General features: G+C 40.7%; 1 protein-coding gene across 1 annotated transcript in view; it reads left to right on the forward strand.

Moving 5' to 3' along the window:
- The window catches only part of grin1b (glutamate receptor, ionotropic, N-methyl D-aspartate 1b), an 82,679-nt gene that overhangs the window by 4,536 nt on the left and 55,435 nt on the right, over positions 1–22,708 (forward strand). The window contains 3 exon segments of the mRNA XM_034691484.1: positions 9,756–9,818; positions 10,728–10,825; positions 13,556–13,677. Coding sequence (XP_034547375.1) covers positions 9,756–9,818; positions 10,728–10,825; positions 13,556–13,677 — 283 coding nt within the window.

Raw genomic sequence — 22,708 nt, forward strand, 5'->3', positions numbered from 1 at the left:
CTTTTACAAACATAGGAGGTCTAGACCACACTATGTCAAATTATGAACAGAGACCCAACACCAAGACAGGGTAAGACTCAGTCTGACCCCACCTTAATCCATCATGAGCATTGCACATCACAGTATTTAGCTAGTTACAGTGGCGAGGAAAAACTTCCTTTTAACAGGCAGAAACCTCCAGCAGGACCAGACTCATGTTAGACAGCCATCATGCCTCGACTGAGTTGGGTCTGGAAAGACAGATAGAGGGGAGTAAGAGAGAGAGGTGATAGTGATGAGACGAGTCGTAGAAGCTGTTGCCGCTGGAGTCCAGCACGTCCGTATCAGCTGGAGTCCAGATCGTCCACAGCAGGAGGACGTCTACGGCAGCTCAGAGGAATCTACGAGACAAGGGAGCTCAGGGACTCCAGAAAGGTCTATGGTTAGTAACTTTAATGGGACAGGCAGAGTTAAAGTAAGTGATGAAAGGGTTGGGGGGAAGAAGGTGAGCTAGGATCCCAGTATGTCAGTGTGCCAGTTCCCCCGGCAGTCTAGGCCTATAGCAGCATGACAAAAGCTGGTCCAAGCCTGATCCAGCTTAACTATAAGCTTTATCAAAAAGGAAAGGTCTCATGACCCCCCAGGGGGTCCTGACCCACACTTTGGGAACCCTTGCTTTAAAGTATCAAAAGTAGAAGAGTATATATAAAACATTTATAGTATATAAAAACAATTCTACATAATTTATAAGATTAAATCAGCAAAGTAAGTTGAACCCACAGCACACAGCTCAATGTATCTCATGAAACATTATTTTGAATTAAACATCAAATTGAACAAAGTAGAGTAAAAGCATGATTATTCAAAGTTGGTGGAGCCATTATCGTACATATTTGCATTATGTATGCATACATTCATGCAGCTTCTGAAGGAGCTGGAACAACAACCTCCCTGTGGTATTAACTCTGTCCTCCTGCTGTGAGCTCCTCTCAAACCAACTGGAGGAAACACAACCTGGGAGCTCGGTTCCCGCTGCTGCTGCTGATCTCAGACGCGAGTGTGAAACCATGTTGTCCTTTATATTTATATTTATTTTTTAACGTTTCCTATGTAGGAATTTGTTTTTGTAAGAGCTTCTGTGAATACACGTCAGGCAAAGTTTGTTTGTACAGCACATTTCAACAAGGCTTTTTAAAGTGCTGCTGCATGAGACGCAGCAGAAACAGCAGGCAGTTTAAAAGACAGGAGGTAAAACTACAGAGGAGGAAGAAGTAATGACAGTACAGGATACAGTTTGGTTAATGTGTGTGCATATATTGGGATTTTACAACTTTTATTTACCTCTGAAGCTGTCAAACATGGTAAATTAAGGACATCAATCTTTTAGATCTGCATTCTGTTAATCTGCCAGCAAAATGTATTCATCAGAGCGCATGAATTATTGATGTTGCACAACAGCTAGTAAATTCTAAGTAAAATCTGTCAGCCTCCATTATCATTCACCAAGGACAACTTTCTAAATCTTATTCTCAAATGCTGAAACTGAATTCAGAGTCTCCAGAGACGTTGAGTCTGCAGCAGAGCAGCCCTGCCCAGAGGAACATTGTACTGCTAAAGGCTTTCACTTCTATGGACCCGATCTACTAAAGGTTTGCGTGTATAAAAACACGTGCAAAGCTGACTTACTAACCGGGAGCACTGAGGATTGCGTCTTTCAAATGAGCAAAATAGCACTCGCTAATCATTTAGCGTGTTTGCCTTCATGAATATGCAGAATACATGTAGATCATCAGAACGCGCAAAATACTGGGAGGAGGAGATGCAAATGTAATCATTTAGCACACGCTATGTGATTTATCAAACCTGAAGCAGATAGCGGGCGCTGTTTCTGCGTCTATATTTAGCACGTTTGAAAGGCAGGTGCAAACTGGCACAGCGTTACGCACACATGGCTGCGGTCACTGTAACGCTAATCATAACATCGCTTTACAACATGCCCACAAAAGCTGGGCTTACAAGCATTACTACATGTTGTAGTCAATCAAACCAAGAGAACAAAATGTTAATAATAAACCAACACAAATTCAAAGCAGTTCAGCACCACGGATAGCGACCGCATCATTCTGACACCCACTTTAACTGTTTCATATAATGAGAGCACAGCAGGTCACTGTATCAACAGATATAAAGGTTAGTCAAATTGGCACAGCGGCCCACATCTTCACATACAAACACAAAATCAATATGAAGTACTCGGCCTACTCACCACTGATTGGACGAGCCTTAAGCTCTGCGGACTTGTCCACGATGCACTGTATGTCCATTTTCTTTGATCTGTCATTCTCAATAGATAACATGACATGTCCACTCAGTCTCTCCTGTCCCACCGTGCTCATCAAGGGGTTTTTAGTTAGTTTTAATGTGAATGAGCGCTCACTGAGCCGCCAGGCAGCTCTCCTCATCTTGTGCTTGCAGCAGTGTGTTGGGGCGAATTGCCTCAAACATGTTCCCAGTTCCATTTAAGCTGGTGAATCTTTGGGACAGTTGCTGGATGATGATATCAGGCATTAAAAACGTTCACCCGAAAGTTGCTCCCTGGGACAGTGAGGCGACTGTCTTCATCCAAGTGACGCCTAACTTTTCTAGAGCAAGAGTTGCAGACTAAGCCTCATCAAATCGCTCTCTAAACTCCATCAAAACACTGATTGAGTTTTGGAGTAGAGTAGATGCGTTTATTTAATCGGCAGATCTTCTGTTTTTTCTCACAGCATTCACCTTTTCACCCGCAACACGCCCAGAAATAACACGTGCAAAATTATTATTTGCACACGCAAATTAGCGCTCGTTATTTGGGATCTTAGTAGATCAGGCCCGAAGTCTCCAGAGACAAAATTGAGATTCTCACTTCAGCCTCATTCAAGTTTCAAATTGTTCTCATTAGTTTCTCCTAAAATTCACTAGGAGAAATAGTTGAGACCATGACATGAGACTTAAATGAGAGATCTCATTAATGGCTCATTTTCTTCTCTTTTTTAAAATATATTTTTGGCCTTTTTGACTTTATTTGACAGGACAGCTGAAGAGAGACAGGAAATGTGGGGAGTAGTGAGCGGGGGAAGACATGCAGGAAGTGGTCAACTGGCTGGGAATAGAACCAGCGACCCCTGCGATGAGGACTGTAGCCTCAGTATGTGGGGCGCTTAGACCACTAGGCCACCAGCACCCAAAAGAATCCACCCCTTTAACTATAATAATCTGGATAAATCTGGTCAGCCCTTTTGTGGCCCATATTTTAAATAAATGGTCGGTCATACCTGGTATGAAATTTCTATCTTTAGCAGTTTCTCTCAAAGACACTAAATCTTTGTGAAGTTGTTTTGTTCCAAACAGACTTGTAAAGGAAGGACCATATAAGGAAGTCAAAGAAGAGATCATTTCACATCTTAATATCTGATCTTTAAGTGGTTCAAATGTTTTAATGAGAATTGTAAGTTTGTGGACAATTACATTGAAATCTTAATTTTGCAGGGCACTATAAATGTTCCTGTAAAGATGAGCTCAGGCTCTTTCTTTGCTCCATCTGAGCTCAACTTGAACCACAAAAACTGAGTCTGACAAAAACAAATGGATGAGGTTAGATTGAGAGAGCTCCCTGATTTCTCCACCTGAGCTCTAAAGGAGTCACAACACTTGAGAAATACCTGAGTATCATTTCAGATTTTGATGAGATCTCCTTTTGAACTGAAAGGGAGACTAAGCTGAGACTTTTTACAACTTTTTTCTGGAGGCAAGAATGAGAAACAGGAGACATAAGCTGTAGTCTCATTTTGCTTTCAGACAGATCTCATTGTTGTCTAGGAGACAGAAATGAAACACTTTTGAGATCTCTTCTCTAAATTTCTTTTCCTCTGGGTGATTCCACAGCAAATTAAACTCAGTGAGGCACGCTGCAAGTAAAAATAAAATCCAGATGAGACGAGTAAAAAGTTTAGAAAAAGTTAAAATGTTGCTTCCCGTCTGGCGGAGGAGCCACAGTGAGACTCATGAATGTTAGAGGAGAGCCATGAATATTACAGCACATTAGTTAAAGTAGGTGAACAGAACTGCAGCGTGCATGTTGTTTCTGAATTAAACATCCTTCTTATGTGATTCATGATGAAATAAAGATGAATACCTCAGAAGCCGGCTGTACAGTTACACAGGAACATACTGTAAGGAGACAATGGAGGAAATCAGCGGCCTCACTTTGTCTCTGCACAGACCCAAACTAACCATGCTAACACTTTAATCTTCTCATCCTGTATACAGCTTGTTTCTGTTCAAACACAGAGAACAGGGATCAAACATTATTACCCAGCTGTCTGACTCACCACGTCACATCAAATCAGTCTGTGGAGAGTAGTCCATGCCATTTCAACTCTTCCTGTTGACAATGTGGCAGAAACTTTTTTAGTATTACTCTCAATTGACTTGGATGCTAAGACTTAAACATGATTAGAAATGTCAAGTTAAATGCTAATAGGCTGGTAGGCTGAATAAAGAATAATGTTGCAGTGAAAGAGATGCACACAAATCTGGGGGACTGTTTTTTGCGACCAAGAGTCATGAGCTTATTCGTACTATTGTGGAGGCAGTGCAGCGCTAGAGTCCAAGACACATTTCCCCGAGGGAGAATAAAGTGTGTCGTATCCTATTGTAACTAATCTTGTCTTATTGTATCGTATCGCATGTTTTTCTATCGCATCGTATCTCTTTTTATCGTATCTTTTTTTATCGTATCTTTTTCTATCGTATCTTATTCTATCATGTTTTTTTATCGTATCTTTTTCTATCGTAACTTATTCTTTCGCATCGTATCTCTTTTTATCGTACCTTTTTCTATTGTATCTTTTTCTATCGTATCTTTTTCTCTCTTATCTTTTTCTATCGTATCTTATCTTTTACTATCATATCTCTTTTTCTATTGTATGTTTTTCTATCGTATCTTTTTCTATCGTAACTTATTCTTTCGCATCGTATCTTTTTTTATCGTATCTTTTTCTATTGTATCTTTTTCTATCGTATCTTTTTCTCTCTTATCTTTTTTTATCGTATCTTATTCTATCATATGTTTTTCTATCGTATCTTTTTCTATGGTATCTTATTCTATCATATGTTTTTCTATCGTATCTTATTCTATCGTATGTTTTTCTATTGTATCTTTTTCTATCGTATGTTTTTCTATCGTATCTCATTCTATCGTATCTTATTCTATCGTATCTTATTCTATCGTATGTTTTTCTATCGTATGTTTTTCTATCGTATCTTATTCTATCGTATCTTATTCTATCGTATCTTATTCTATCGTATCTTATTCTATCGTATCTTTTTCTATTGTATCTTTTTCTATCATATCTTATTCTATCGTATCTTATTCTATCGTATCTTTTTCTATCTTATCTTTTTCTATTGTATCTTTTTCTATCGTATCTTATTCTATCGTATCTTTTTCTATCGTATCTTTTTCTATTGTATCTTTTTCTATCGTATCTTTTTCTATCGTATCTTTTTCTATTGTATCTTTTTCTATCATATCTTATTCTATCGTATGTTTTTCTATTGTATCTTTTTCTATCGTATGTTTTTCTATCGTATCTTATTCTATCGTATCTTATTCTATCGTATGTTTTTCTATTGTATCTTTTTCTATCGTATGTTTTTCTATCGTATCTTATTCTATCGTATCTTATTCTATCGTATCTTATTCTATCGTATCTTATTCTATCGTATGTTTTTCTATTGTATCTTTTTCTATCGTATCTTTTTCTATCATATCTCATTCTATCGTATCTTATTCTATCGTATCTTATTCTATCATATGTTTTTCTATCGTATGTTTTTCTATCGTATGTTTTTCTATCGTATCTTTTTCTATCATATCTCATTCTATCGTATCTTATTCTATCGTATCTTATTCTATCGTATGTTTTTCTATTGTATGTTTTTCTATCGTATGTTTTTCTATCGTATCTTATTCTATCGTATCTTATTCTATCGTATCTTATTCTATCGTATCTTTTTCTATCGTATCTTATTCTATCGTATCTTATTCTATCGTATCTTTTTCTATCGTATCTTTTTCTATCGTATCTTATTCTATCGTATCTTATTCTATCGTATGTTTTTCTATCGTATCTTTTTCTATTGTATCTTTTTCTATCGTATCTTATTCTATCGTATGTTTTTCTATCGTATCTTATTCTATCGTATGTTTTTCTATCGTATCTTATTCTATCGTATGTTTTTCTATCGTATCTTTTTCTATTGTATCTTTTTCTATCGTATCTTTTTCTATCGTATCTTATTCTATCGTATGTTTTTCTATCGTATCTTTTTTCAATCGTATCTTTTTCTATCGTATGTTTTTCTATCGTGTCTTTTTCTATTCTATCTTTTCTTTTTCTATCACATCGTATCTTTTTCTATTGTTTTGCATCGTATCATTTTCTATTCTATTGAATTGTATCATATATTTTCTACCACATCGTATTGTATCGTATCATATCGTACTATATCCTATTGTAACTTATCTTTTATCGTTTCGTACATTCAGCAGAAATAGAAGTGTAAAAAACTGCAGTTCCTCAATTGTCCACTAGTTTAGGCTCCAAAGGCAAAGAAGCCCCATAATATTAAAGTGTCACAAATTAAACATGTTCACAGCCTAGCACAAAAACAGATTTCGTCTCTACACCTCATTCATTGTTTGATAGCTACTGAACAGAGGGTGAATATTTCTGAGTCATCTGTTGCTCATAATTAGCCGTGTGAGGTCCCTGAGGACGGCCCATGAATAAAGTATACATTAGCTAAGTGTCTTTAAACCAAGTCTTACTCCTCGGATTCTGAACACAATGATTTAAATTGAAAAGACCTGAAACTGCAGTGAAACTTTGCTCTCCATAACTGGCTCTTTAACATTCAGTGAGGAAGAGACTCTGAGGATGGAGAATAATAATGTCCTCCTGTTTGGGGATATAGAACACATGAACTGTGTAACCATGAAATGATAAAATACAGACTTCATAGTCTGAACACAGGTTCATACACCGTCAGACATGAAGAGAGAAGCTTGATAAAAGCAGTGTGTTTGAGTGTGCTGTTCGGGGACTTTACATCAGGATGTAACTTTAATGAGATTAACATTTGGAGCGGATTGAGTGGAGGACTAATGGGACTCTCCGCCGCCACACTGGCTTAGCATCAGAAGAAGTTTCCGCAGAGCAAAGTCACAGCTCAAGTCGCAGCCCGGTACAGACTGCTTTGATAAAATCTAACGTGACGGAGAGAGGAAGAGGTGAATGACACCAGACTGACATCTAACGGAGCTTCACTTCAATTATAAAGACAACTTCTGGCTTCCTTCTCAAACCGTAGCTCCTACAGCACCTCTGGTTTTAACCGAGGGAAGCGTTACATGTCTTTGTCCTGAACCATTAAAGCACATTCTTAGTGTCAGGACTCTCTGTGACCTGAATACCTCCAGGTGTGTTAGTACAGTAAAGTCTAAAGCCTGGGTTCAGTATCTGCAGAATGTAGTTTTCGTTCATTCCAGGGTCCTACAGCTGGCAAAGTGCCAATATGTGAACCGCTCCATAAATCAAAGTGAAAGTTAAAAAATTGCACTCACAGCAGTGGACTCCAAGTGACCCAGTAACAGCCTGTCTGCGTATCGTTGACATGGAAACAAGTCCCGGTAAACACACGGTGACCCGACCAAAATATATAGTGAAGGAATAACAGTTGAGGGGCCACAAATAGGTGGCCGGCTGGCCTTGAGGGCCTCTGCTATAGTGTCTTAAAGATATACATATCACGCTTTTTTCATCAACATATATTGGTCTAAGAGGTCCCCAAAACATGTCTTTAAAGTTTATGCTCAAAAAAACACTTTGAAATCAGATTTTGGTCTGCCTGAAAAACCCTCTTCTTCAGTCCTCCTCAGAACACTCTGTTTTCTCTCTGACCACGCCCCCTCAGGAAGTGGGTGTGGCCTCGGCTGTCCAGCACGTTGATCTAATGTTTACATGTTGGCTGAATATACATGGCTGCTCACAGACCCGCGTTACTTCAACCCTCTGAATCTGATCCAGAATCTGATCCTGACGGAGAGGTGCCTGCAGCAGGACCTTTCTGAAGAATTGGTCACAGATTTAGTGTTTCTTGTTGTTTTATTTATCAGTATGTAGACGTGTGTCTTGGTTCACAGCTACAGCTACGACATATAGCTATGTGGCTATGCTAACTAGCGCTAGCACTTATCCATGATAAGTAAAAATCATCCACTAGATCTTCAAATCTGCAGACGTGGGGAGTAAAACCGACCTCTGCCAGAAAGGCAGCGGGACCTTTCTGAAGGATTGGTCACAGATTCTGTGTTTCTTGTTGTTTTATTTATCAGTATGTCGACGTGTGTCTTGGTACACAGCTACGACATGTAGCTATGTGGCTATGCTAACTAGCGCTAGCACTTATCCATGGAAAATAAAAATCATCCACTAGATCTTCAAATCTGCAGACGTGGGGAGTAAAACCGACCTTTGTGTTTATTAAGACAGCCTACAACTAGCATGCCTCCCTCCTAAGCTCCTTGTTAGCACACATGTGTGCAGGGAATGAAAAACAGAGGAGGGGTTGAGTTGTATTTTATACAGTCTATGGGCTGAACAAGCTCCGAGCTCTGACTTCCTGTTACAGACCGGATGGCGTTGTGACGTATGAAAAACACTGAAAACTGAAACGGCTGGTTTCAGCACACATTTACAGAAAGGTGGAGAAATCAGAACAGGGGCAGAATGGATTCTTTTACTTTTCAGGGGGTTTGTAGACAGGGACACATATTTCAGGTAGAGAACCATTAAAAAGTCCATTTTGCATGATATGTCACCTTTAAAGCTGTAAGCTAACTGCAGTAAACGTGCCTACAATGGGGTCGTGATACGGACGGCCCCTCTTATCATATACAAGACATCGTAAGTTGAAGTTTTCTGAAAGCATCAAGTTCACGAGTTGTGACGTGTCTGACATCGGACTTCAGTTTCATGCAAATGCATTACGTTATTATGTAACTGATAGGATCTGTAGTTAGAGGAGCAAATGTAGCTAACGTTAGCGATAGCACAGCTTGTACAAAGTGGTTTGATTAACGTTAGCCACGTACGGGACCAAGAGGACCAATGGCAGGTGTTAATTTAGATCGTTAACTCTGTACACTTCCTTGCAGCTTGTAATCCATTTTTTTTAATCTGTCAAAGTATTTCCTGTCCTCTAACTGAGTATGGAGCCGTGTTGAAGTTATTAAGGATCGGTTTCTCACACAGCCTGAATCTGTCTGGTTTACGCGTCCTGAAGCTGAAGCTCGTTTCCTCGCTGTGAAACTAAAGATCAGAGTTCGACAGGTTTCTGATTTCCTTCGCAGACTCATGATTCGGTTCTTTGTTCTCCCACAGCTCTAAAAATAGGGCCGAGCTTGATCACAGCAGCAGGCAGGTGTATTTTTATCTCTCTTCCCAAATATAACAGAAGAACTAAACAAAGAGGTCACTGTGTGAGACGGCGTGGACGGACAGGCGGACAGTCTGTGATGTGTTTGTGTGCTCTGGCTTCCCTTCAGCCTCCCGACTCAAAGACAAAAACAAACTATCATTTGTTGGATGCTTTACTGCCCCCCATTTTCTCTGACTGTCTATAATCTTCTTCTGTGTCTGCATATTTTCTCTGTGCACATTACTCATCAGACTAAAAACAGGAACTATGAAAACATGGACCAACAGAACTTTGACTTCAGGAGAACACCCAAGGTATAAACTTGCATGGTCAAATGATGCACGCCGCCCAACCAATCTCTGAGCTCGCCCAGTAGTAGCAAAACACCAGTCAGCCCCGCCCGCCCAAAACCAACCCGGCTCCAGAGATAGACTCTTATCCTGGTGGCACGTCTCTTCTCCACCATCCCTTTTCTTTTTCTTTTTCATGACTCCTGCACACCGGGAATGGGTTTACGCTCGCAGGAGAGACGCCCTTCCTCTTCCTCCCCCTCCTCTCCTCCTCTTCCTCCTCCCTGAGTTTTTTTCCATGTGAAGGGTTGCATGCGGCCAGGCTGAGGCTTGGCTCTGTCTGCAGATTTGAGGAACACCACCCACCAGGATCCTCTCACTCCTCTGCAACATCAAACCTCCTTTTCTTTTACTTTTGGGAATTGAACCTCTTCCTCCTCCCTTCCTCCTCCTCCTGCTCCTGTGCTCCCCGCCTCCCTCCTTCACTCCCTCTGCCTTCTCTCCACTCGAGTCTTTTTTTTAATTTGCGGTTGCATCAGCGCGCTCTAACATGCACGTCCCTGATTGGTTGGTTGGTTGGTTGGAGTCTTGAAAGCGCCTCAGTTTGCATGTGCCACCACACCACGCACAACTTTTGCCCTTCTTTGTACTTAAGCTTCAACTTTGATTTTTCTTTCAGTTCAGCAGATCTTGAACACTTTTTTGTCTCATTTTTTGGCCCCGCCCTCCTCCTCCCGTGGTAGCATTGGTGAGAGGGAGCATGGTCGAGGCTGGGGTCACGGGGGCAGGGTTTGGGGGTGGGTAGAGGGGAGGGTATTGTGAACGTTCAGAGCTAATAATGCTTGTCCTATGATGTGTCCTGTGGTGTTTTGTTCTACCGTGTTTATCAATGTCCTACGATGTGACCTGTCGCCCTGCGTGGTGGTCCTCCAGGCGGAGAAGGTGCTGCTGTTCAGCCAGGACACCAACTTGACATCTCTGCTGCTGGAGGCCAAAGACCTGGAGGCCCGAGTCATCATCCTCTCTGCTAGGTACGTACAAACATACAGGTTTGGGGATATTTCTAGGGAGTTACCAGGTCTTCGGTTTGTTCTGCAGGGTGGATGCTGGGGTAGGTAGTGGTGAGTTCAAGGAAGAACCTTAAGACAGCAGATCGGAACCTTGACAGGGTTCATGTCAATGTGTCATCTCACTTCGTTGAGGTTCCTAACCCCCCCAAAAAAATGCTCAATCTGCATTATGCAACTTATCACAAGACTACTGATGAAACAGAAGAAATGACACCAAATCTGGATTTACAAACTATTTTATTGATTCAGAAATTATTGTGGGACGCCGTTGGCCTAGCGGTCGAAGTGCAATCAATCAATCAATCAATCAATCAATCAATCAATCAATCAATCAATCAATCAATCAATCAATCAATCAATCAATCAATCAATCAATCAATCAATCAATCAATCAGACTTTATTTGTAAAGCGCTTTTCATACACTGACATTGTAACACAAAGTGCTGTACATGAAAACAACCTAAAATAGAATGAATTAAGAAATAGAACTCAACACAGGAAATTAAACTCACCAAAATAAAATACATTAATCCACAATCCCCATATACCGAGGGTAGAGTCAAGAAATTGGACCCAAATTGCAAAACTCAACAGTTCTAAAGTTAAAATCCATTTATTCAGGCCAAGGGTCAGTACCAGTGGCGGTTCTGGGGAGGGGCAAACAGGGGCCAGTGCCCCTGTAAAACTGAACCTGGACACCCCCCAACCAAAATAATATTATACAATAAAAAAAGCTTTGGTATTGCGCCAGGCGGAACACATGCGTGTGGCACTTGGTTCCAGTCCCTTAGAGCGCTGAGGGACTCATGTTGAGTGTAAACAGCCAATCAGCTGCTGTCAGTCTGCATGTTGATCTAGTACACAGTAGTCTCTATGTCTAGTATTTAGGGATGCACTGATGTTTTGCCAGTTTGTTCTCAGCCGGTCCACGCCCATCTCAGTCTCTTTAGTCAGGGTTGAATGTGTCCCTCTGACAACACCCTTGGCCCCAGCCTGGCCCCCCCAGTAAAATTGGTCTAGAACCACCACTGGTTAGTACACAAGAGGTCAAAAACAGCAGGCAAAGGTTTCCAAACTAGAGCTGGGCGATATTGAAAACGATGTTATCACGATAAATATTTATTTCACTATCTTATTTCAATTTAAAGGTATATTTTTGATCCTGAGTGAAAGTTGAAGAAACCAGATGGTTTGTTAGCTGAGATTCTGATGAGCTTCTTGAATCCCCCATTTATGACAGTGCTAACCCACAAATCACAACAAACGTTATCCTCAGACTCTTTCCAAACAGAGCCGGTCTAGACCGTACTCTATGTTCTATTATGAACAAAGACCCAACATCAAGACAGGATCAGATCCAGTCCCATCTTACAGACAGGACTCAGTCTGATCTCATCTTAATCCACCATGAGCAGAGCACTTTGCAGCATTTAGCAAGTTACAGTGGCAAGGACAAACTTCCTTTAACAGGCAGAAACCTCCAGCAGGACCAGACTCATGTTAGACACACATCTGCTGAGACCGTGTTGGAGAGAGGGATAGAGGGAGATGAAGAGAGAGAGAGATGATAGTGGGGAGACGGATAGGACCCTACGAGACAAGGGAGCTCAGGGACTCCAGAAAGGTCTATGGTTAGTAACTTTAATTGGACAGGAAGAGTTAAAGTGAGAGACAGGCAGAGAGAGGAGAGAGAGGGAAAGACAGGATCCCAGTGTGTCAGTCTAAGCCTATACCAGCATAACTAAGACCTGGTCCAAGCCTGATCCAGCTCTAACTATAAGCTTTATCAAAAAGGAAAGTTTGAAGCCTACTCTTTAAAGTAGAGAGGGGGTCTGCCTCCCGGACCCTGACTGGTAGATGATTCCAAAGGAGAGGGGCCTGATAACTGAAGGTTCTACCTCCCATACTACTTTTAGAGACTTTAGGTTCGATGAGCAGGCCTGCATGTTGGGAGCGTAGTCTTCTAGAGGATAGGGAGACGGATAGTAGTAGGAGTTTGGCACATCCACAGCAGATTATGCTCATGCAGTAGCAGCTTACATGCCCCAACAACAAGCTTCAATATGTCCAAATTTGATATCAGCTCTTAAGAAAAACACTTCTTTAACACCCCCAATTTAATCATGCATCCCAAGGACTCACACCTGTCATACATTCAACATGCTGCTCAAAGTGCTTCACAAAAGAACAGAAAGAGAGAACAACAGAAATAGATAAAAAGATCAGATGAATATCAGAAGAATAGAAAGAACCGTCGTCCTGAACGGCACCAAGAGGGAAAACCTCTCAGCAGCTGGAAATGATAGCTGTGACCATGTTTCTTCATGTTGAGAGTCAAAGAACAAACAGTAGAATCAAATGTTGTCTTTCTCTGAAGACAATGGGACCATCATTTACAAAACAATCATGATACTGTGTCCAAGAAGAGTTGAAACTGTGAAACTGTGAAGCTGAAATGTTATCTTTCACATCCTTCTGCATTGAGACTTCTTTATGGAGACAGTTGGACACACCTCTGTTTAACCTGCAGTCTGTTAATGTGCAGTGATTGTAATAATGTTGTAATGTCTTCGTTATGGTGCCTTTATGCTGTACGAGTGTGAGTGCTGCAGGATTGGAGACTGTGACGACGGTTACCAGGAGGTATGTCTGTGTTTGAGTGAAACACCTTTATCCCTGTTTACCTTCAGTGAGGACGAAGCTGCAGCTGTGTACAAAGCAGCCCGTCAGCTCAACATGACCGGCTCTGGTTACGTCTGGCTGGTCGGAGAGAGAGAGATGACCGGCAAAGCCCTCAGCGAGGCCCCAGATGGTATGTCAGCCTCTGCCCTCCTCTTCCTCGCCTTCCTCTCTTCTTATTTTCTCTTGGAGAAGTCTCTCTCTGTTTCTATCTCTCAGCCCTGCTTCCATCCAGCTCTCAGGATGAATCTCAGCTGAGTGTCAAAGTGCTGCATAAATCACAATCTGAGTAAAGGGAGGCGTTTAAAGAGAAGTCCCTCATTACAGACAGAAAGCGTTTTGAATCTGTGATATTAGACATCACAAGACACAGCAGCAGCTCACCAGGACATCAGCCCCGCCCTCTGTGCGGCTTCTATGTTGTCTCTTTATTTATATTCACAAGTGTAAACTGATTTAGACATCATGTTGATGCACACGTAAAAACAGGTTTCATGCTGACCCAGTTTACTTTAATTCCTCTTAATGAGCTGAAATTACTTCTACTGGGGAAACAAATTTGGGGAATTTCCCTTCAGATAATTGGCACAAGTAAAGAGTTTGACTCCCCAAATGTTACTTCTAAAACCTGATATTTATAGATTTTGTGAATTAGATTTTTCCAGCATTTTTCACTGTTCAACACAAACACATGAAAGCATGAGGATTAAACAAATAATAAGCCAGAAATATGTGACAACTGTCATCATGTCAGTCTCCACATTACTACACCATCACCAGATCTTTAAAGGCACAGTGAGGAGTTTTCATGTTGTGTTGATTCTGGTGCCCCCTTTGGATCAAACCGGTAGTGTTATTATTTATTTATTTATTTATATTTTTTAATATTTTTGTGGCTTTTACACCTTTATTTTATAGAGGAGAGGACAGTGGATAGTGTAGGAAACATGGGCGCCCAACGTTACCATTAGGCCAAGTCGGCGCCCCGGTAATGTTTTTAGATAGATAGATAGATAGATAGATAGATAGATAGATAGATATATAGATACATAGATATATAGATACATAGATACATAGATATATAGATACATAGATACATATATAGATACATAGATAGATATATAGATACATAGATAGATAGATAGATAGATACATAGATACATAGATATATAGATACATAGATACATAGATATATAGATACATAGATACATATATAGATACATAGATACATAGATATATAGATACATAGATAGATAGATAGATAGATAGATAGATACATAGATATATAGATACATAGATAGATAGATAGATAGATAGATAGATAGATAGATAGATAGATAGATACATAGATAGATAGATATATAGATACATAGATACATAGATAGATAGATAGATAGATACATAGATACATAGATATATAGATACATAGATACATAGATATATAGATACATAGATACATATATAGATACATAGATACATAGATATATAGATACATAGATAGATAGATAGATACATAGATACATAGATATATAGATACATAGATAGATAGATAGATAGATAGATAGATAGATAGATAGATAGATACATATATAGATACATAGATAGATAGATAGATAGATAGATAGATACATATATAGATACATAGATAGATAGATAGATAGATACATATATAGATACATAGATAGATAGATAGATACATATATAGATACATAGATAGATAGATAGATACATAGATACATATATAGATACATAGATAGATACATAGATAGATAGATAGATAGATACATAGATAGATAGATAGATACATATATAGATACATAGATAGATAGATAGATAGATAGATACATAGATAGATAGATAGATAGATAGATACATAGATAGATACATAGATAGATAGATAGATACATAGATAGATAGATACATAGATAGATAGATAGATAGATAGATACATAGATAGATAGATAGATACATATATAGATACATAGATAGAGAGATAGATAGATAGATAGATAGATACATAGATAGATACATAGATACATAGATAGATAGATGCATAGATATATAGATACATAGATATATAGATACATAGATATATAGATACATAGATATATAGATACATAGATACATAGATAGATAGATGCATAGATATAGATACATAGATATATAGATACATAGATAGATAGATAGATAGATAGATAGATAGATAGATAGATAGATAGATAGATAGATAGATAGATAGATAGATAGCTTTATTGTCAGTGTAAGGTGTAACAATGAAATTTGGTAGGCGCAGTCCTCCAAATGCCTAACAAGAAATAAGACCAAAGTAGAATCCAAGGATTTCTATTGTCATACCAATACAAGCTGTCGCATGATATGGAACAAAATTTCATTTCGCCAAAAAAAGAGCATACAATTAAGGGAAGACATAGTAATAAATGTAAAAATATAAATACAAACATATAAATATAAATATATTGTGCATAGTGCAATTGAATGTGCAAATGTAGAAGAGAATGGGAGAATAAAGTATTAGCTATAAGAAAATAAACAATAGAATAAACATAACACAAATACACTGTATGAAATGTTCAAAGAACACGGTTTAACTCTTTAGTCCCCAAAGAGCAGAGACGGTGTAAACATTAAATCCTGTTCATAGCCGTTTAGCTCTTTTAGCTAGCAGAGGCCTGGTTGTAGAGTTTCTCCGTCTGAATCTCCTGCTCCACTTTCATCCGAGAGGACGACATTTTATAAATGATCTTAAGAAGAAAAACTCCTCCTGTTGGATAACTTACTTTGACTTACTTCAGACTTCACCAGAAGAGCTCTGAACAGAGACACCTCAGGGGGAGGGACGGATATCAACTCGGCTTCAAATCCAACCTGAACACAGGCGTGAAAATTCAGTTTAAAGAAATAACTGATCTGATCTCTGATGATCTCATTTTACTCTTTAGGTCATGAAGAGGCATCAGCGTAAGAGTGAAGCTGTTTCAACATCAGTTAAAAACTCCTTACTGTGCCTTTAATGGCTTCTGTTTGTCTTGGGCGTCGAGGGTCAGATGAGTTCGTTTCAGACACAAGATTCAACATTGCTTTTTTACGTACTCTTTTGAAAAGATTAAATTCTGGAATCTGGATCTTCTTCATGACTTTCGAGTCTCTGGATGGAAACATGGCTGCCCTCTCTGTGCTTCTTTCTCTCCTCTCCAGTAGTGCTGTAGGTCTCTGATGAAGGACTCTAATCCTCATCACAGTTAGCTTCTCAGCGTCCCGGTGTGTTTTTCTCTCTGGTTTTCTTCAGACTGCTGGTTGAACGTTTAAACATCCCCAGTTAAAAAAAAAAAGAAAAGAACAAACAGTCATGTTTAAAGGTTCCTAACCATTGTTTTCTTTTCTGGCTCATTGTAACTGTGGCTTTAAATGTGTCTAACATCTTTTTGTTTGTTTCATCTTCTATAGTGTGTGTCCGCCCGCCCGTCTGCCCGTTCTCACAGTAGACAAGCCAATAACATGTGCTGCTAAACGGGGGGAGGGGGTGGTTGGGCTTTATTCACATTCAGTGGGGGGGTGGGTTGGTGGGGGGTTGGGGGGGTGGTGGTTGATAATCAGCAAATGTCGCTGCGGTTACCGTGACGTGTGTCTGAACGAACACTGGTAAGATGCCGCCGCTGCTTCTTGTTTCCTGCTTGATGCTTTGCCCTTTGCCATTGGTCGATGAAAGACCGGTCCACGGCAACATGGAACCTGCCCTGCCAGGGAGGAGGCGGGGTTTATTCAATCAGCAGATTACTCAGTCAGCCAGAGGACTACATGATGATGCACGCACTGCTAGAGCATGTGTAGCTCCAAAGAAGGGTTCATTTTTTGAAGAAACACCCAACAATGTACAAAGCAGGCTCCTTTAAGAACGTGGTTTCCCCAAGGTTCCCCCAAACCAAAGACCAGACTCAGCCCCTAATGGAAGTGTTGGACTTCACCATCAGCCAAATGGAAGAAAAGCTTTAAAAGAGAAACAAAGGATCAATCTGAGAACCAGTTCTGGTGTCAGCAGTAATATATGATTTGTAGGTAAAAGCATTTATCTCAGTGTAAAAACAGCCGACAGAGTGAATCATTAGTGCTGAGAATATTTAGTTGTAGCCTAAGACTAAGAGATAAATATACTCTGTGCTGTTTGACCTGAAACTAAACCCTCATCCTGAACGCTCTGAACATTTCGTGTCTCTCTGGCTGCTGGGCAATCGGCTCCCCGCTCTGTTGCTGTGGCTTTTATTTTGAGATAACATCCTCACCAACCAGCTGCTGCACTCTTAAAAAATGATGTGTCATTTTTCTACACATCTTTGTCTCTCCGGAGATCAAAATGTGTCAAAAAATTATCCATCATGTTCTTAAAAGTGTAGCCAGACTGCACTCTGAAAATAACCCTCAGCTGTTTTGTCTCTGTTGGAGAAGTTTGAGGTTTCTTTTTAGGGAAACCGTTTCAGATTAAAGCCTTTTTATTTTCTTTGTCTGAGCTCTCGACGTTAATGCAGCTCATCCATCTCTTATCCAAAGAGATGGCAACCACTCAAGGTCCGTTTAGAAGATCTCCTGCAGAGCTCCCAGCCACGTCTTGTTGAAGGCTTTTAAAGATGTAAGATGTAGCAGGAAGCTCCAGGAGAGATCAAGTGTGGAGACCTTGAGTTTAAAACTGAGGAAGATTCACACTGTTAAATTCTGCACCATGTTTCGTGTGTGCATGGCAGAGAAGTGAGGAAACCAAGCAGCAGATTTAGTAGATTATCCAGAGACCCCTGAACCAGAAAGATCTGAGCCGAGAAAACACTGAAAGACACGGACGATGCCTCCCAGCTAGTTCAGGCAATCAACTCAGGCTGCGCTGATTTCACACTTGACTTGTGACATTGTCCACCTTACAAACGAGTCCGCTCTATTTCCATGTGCCTTTCACAGGCAGTGCGTTCAAACTCTCCTGCATCCGCCCGGAGGCACAGGGTTTAAAACACGACATGAAGCGGTCCTTCAATCAATCAATCTTTATTTATAAAGCGCCAAATCCCAACAAACGTTCTCCTCAGACTCTTCCCAAACAGAGCAGGTCTAGACTGTACTCTATGTTCTACTATTAACAAAGACCCAAGATCAAGACCGGATCAGTGGCAAGGACAAACTTCCTTTAACAGGCAGAAACCTCCAGCAGGACCAGACTCATGTTAGACACACATCTGCTGAGACCGTGTTGGAGAGAGGGATAGAGGGAGATGAAGAGAGAGAGAGATGATAGTGGAGAGACGGATAGTAGTAGTTGTAGCAGCTGGAGTCTGACACGTCCACAGCAGCAGAGATCCAGAGGAACCTACGAGACAAGGGAGCTCAGGGACTCCAGAAAGGTCTAAGAAAAGAGAGAAGAGAGGGAGACCAGAAGAAAGAAAAAGAGGAGAATAAATGTTGAAGGAAAGACAGAAGGAAAGGAGGGGATTAGAAAAGGAGACATAAAGGATGAAGAAACATGGAAAGAAAGAAAGAAGAATGGAATGAAATAAAGAAAGAAACAAAGAAAGAAAGAAAGAAAGAAAGAAAGAAAGAAAGAAAGAAAGAAAGAAAGAAAGAACGAAAGGGAGCTCAGGGACTCCAGAAAGGTCTATGGTTAGTAACTTTAATGGGACAGGAAGAGTTAAAGTGAGAGACAGGCAGAGAGAGGAGAGAGAGGGGAAAGACAGGATCCCAGTGTGTCAGTTCCTCTGGCAGTCCAAGCCTATAGCAGCATAACTAAGGGCTAAGAGCTGGTCCAAGCCTGAGCCAGCTCTAACTATAAGCTCTATCAAAAAGGGAAGTTTACTGAGACCGTGTTGGAGAGAGGGATAGAAGGAGATATATAGAGAGAGATGATAGTGGTGAGACGGATAGTAGTCGTTGTAGCAGCTGGAGTCTGGCATGTCCATAGCAGCAGAGATCCAGAGGAACCTACGAGACAAGGGAGCTCAGGGACTCCAGAAAGGTCTATGGTTGGTCTATGGACAAACTTCCTTTAACAGGCAGAAACCTCCGGCAGGACCAGACTCATGTTAGACACACATCTGCTGAGAGTGTTTGAGAGTGATAGATGGAGATGAAGAGAGAGAGAGAGGTGATAGTGTCTCTAAATAATTGTAAGGATCATGACCCTTCTTCAGACACATCGGCTGGCCTTCTTGTAAATGAGAAAACTAACAACAGATCTAAGAAACAATCAAACAAGACCCTCAAAAATAAGGAGTCTGCAGTTTCTTCAGGGACTTTGGATTCACGTCGAGACCTTTATCTTATGTCCTGGATTTCCCAGTATGATATCATTATAAACACGTGACCTGGTTATTCATCATCCTATTCATGCTAGGAGCAGGTGGACTCCAGAAATGATTGGACTCCAGTCTTCACTTCACCTTTACCATGATTCAGGTTCTGCTTGTTTATTTTTCGAGGTGTGATCTCATTCAGGGGGTAAACAGAATAATGTGAACACCTGCAGCTGGACCCGGTACAACCACAGCTCTACAGCCTCACAGGTTGACCACTGCGTCAACAAAAAGAGGCTTCTCAGGGCCCTTTGGACTGCAGAGCTGTCGTGTTGGACCGCATTGGCTCATCCGTGTGTTGGTGTTATTGTGTCCCTCCCCTGCATCCGTACAGTCAGACAGCATTGTGCACGGGTTGCCTCTAAAACGAATCCCTAAAAAGAAACCTATGAAGCAGTACTGTGACATTATGGATTTTGATGTTGTTTTTCTTCACCAGATGCTTGTCACAATATGAGGAAAGGGTGTCTGCATTTGGTGCTCCAACTAACCCAACAACAGCTTGCTAACACTGCTAGCATTCCCATTGAAAGATGTGTTGGCGTAGCCAGTGGGTGTTAATCTATAAAGCATGCTAACCCTGTTTCTTTCATGAGGGACAGGAGCTGATTGGGGCCATGCCTTTAGCAACCGAGGGGGATGAGGGCGCCTCGGTATATTTTAATCAGGAAGCTTGAGTGTTATTTTTTTGTGTTGGATCAAAACTGACACTCGACTCAACTCCATGGTTGAGAGAGGACTTGTTGTAACCATTCATTTGAGGATGGGATGGTAGCTTGTTGTTCTGAGTAAACCTCCTTGGAAGAGGTGTGATTGGGCCTCCAAAAGATAAGGTACAGGATGCCTGGACTTTGTGTAAGGTCTTGATTTGGTAGAAAACATTCACAATGCCTCTGACATGTTAGACAGCAGCTCTCTGATTCGTGCACACATATTATCTCCATTAGTCTTGGAGTTGAATTTAGCCCGTTGAACCTGGAGGCTTTGGGAAGTATTATTTGGTAACCTGTAACTTCCCAGTCTTCACAGTGTTGGCATCAGCACCCTGCGATTTTCTTGGGGTATCTTAACGCTCTTAGCTAGCTGTTTCTGGAAATGTTAGCTAGTGTTTCTTTAGCGTGGAGTTTAAGGTAAAAGCAATAGTCTGATGATGTCATGACGGCGATGGTTTCTAAGGAGGGGTTAGGAAGCCCAACAATGGCAGTCATCATAATGGAAACACTGACTCAAAGTGACTTTTCTACACCTCTAATTATGCCCTGTTATGGAAAACTTGTTGCCTTAATATTTCCAGAAGATAAAAAAAACAAAAATTCAACTCTGTTCTGTACGCACAGATCAAGAAATAAGCTATAAAGGCAAGAACACTGTTTATATCAGGCTGTAAACATGTTTACTTCTGCTAGAAAAATGGGCATTGTGCAGTGACATGTGACCTAAAGGGGAGGAACTGCAGTTCTGGAGATTGCTGTGTGGTGGCGTGGCCCGGCGTGAGGCGATCGTCCAGCGGAGCTGTGACCAGAAATGAGGCTTCGAACACAGTAACAAAGTTTACACACAAAGTTCATTCATGCAGCGTGAGAGAGAAGTTACAGCGTACTCATGGAGCATCCGAAGTTCTCTGTCCGATTAGAGAAACATTCAGTTATTTATACATCTCTTCGTGCACTGGGGAGGAGGGAAGCGTGTGGTTTGCAATTAAGGGTAAAGGGTGTCGATTAGAGCAATAGCACACGGAAACAATAGAGACATACATCAGTCTTGTGACCTATAAGCCACAATGCATAGAAGACTCTAAATGTGCACACATCAGCACATATGGTTATTCATTTAGCATGAAACGCGTGGCATTGGTAGCCAGAAATCCCCTAAGCTTACATACAACCGTAATTAAAAGCACAAGCTAACATTTCCTGTGCTTGCAAAGCAACTCAGCAAAGATGAAGTACCACATCCTGGCTGACTGACCTTGTGATACAGAGGCGAATAGATCTGACCTCGGTCGAACGTGTTTTCTAGGACCTGCACAGATCGCTGGTCTTATAACCTTCTATTAGCTTGTTACTTGATAAGTCATACAAAAAGAAAACATATGAATATAACTATTAAGAGAGAATACATGAATATAACAAGAAAAATACATGAGCATAATAAGGAAATTAAGCGAGATTCCACAGCTGCTTGGTGTGAAATGTGTTAGCTTTTGTTTCCTTTGTCCCCACCTCTACCCAGTGGTTTAAATTGGGGAAATAGTAGCTAGCTGTACTCATTAAGCTAGTTGTTCTGTTGCAAGGTGTTTCGATTGAGGTTGGGAAAGTTTCAGCTAGCTTTGAGTCGGAGTCCTTGAATATATGAATCATTTCAGTGATAAACATTTGCTAGCTGCTTTCTCTGTGGTTAAAGTGTTAGCCAGGTTTTCCCAGCATAAATCCTCCTGATTGATACGTTGTTGTTTCGTTGGTGAACAGTTTCCTGATCTAATGAAGTTATTTAAACGTGCTGTTCTGTTACCAGTATGTTAGCAGTGTTAGCTATCTGTTGTCAGTCAGCTGGAGGACAGATGCAGACACTTTTCATCGCTGTGTGACGAGTTTCTGCTGAAGAAAAACACCAGACACGGTTCATAACGTCTCAGTGAGGCTTTTTTTGTCCTGCGAGACAAACGGCTGTGATTCTCAGAGTGAAATCCCAGCATGCAGTTTGGTATAACTGAACACTGAGATGACGCCTGAAGCCCTGAGTGTGTGTGTGTGTGTGTGTGTGTGAGTGTGTGTGTGTGTGTGTAAGGGTGTTTGAATTACACTGACGCACTCCTTTAGT

The sequence above is a fragment of the Notolabrus celidotus genome, chromosome 9 (genome assembly GCF_009762535.1).
Source record: "Notolabrus celidotus isolate fNotCel1 chromosome 9, fNotCel1.pri, whole genome shotgun sequence".
Classification (NCBI taxonomy): domain Eukaryota; kingdom Metazoa; phylum Chordata; class Actinopteri; order Labriformes; family Labridae; genus Notolabrus; species Notolabrus celidotus.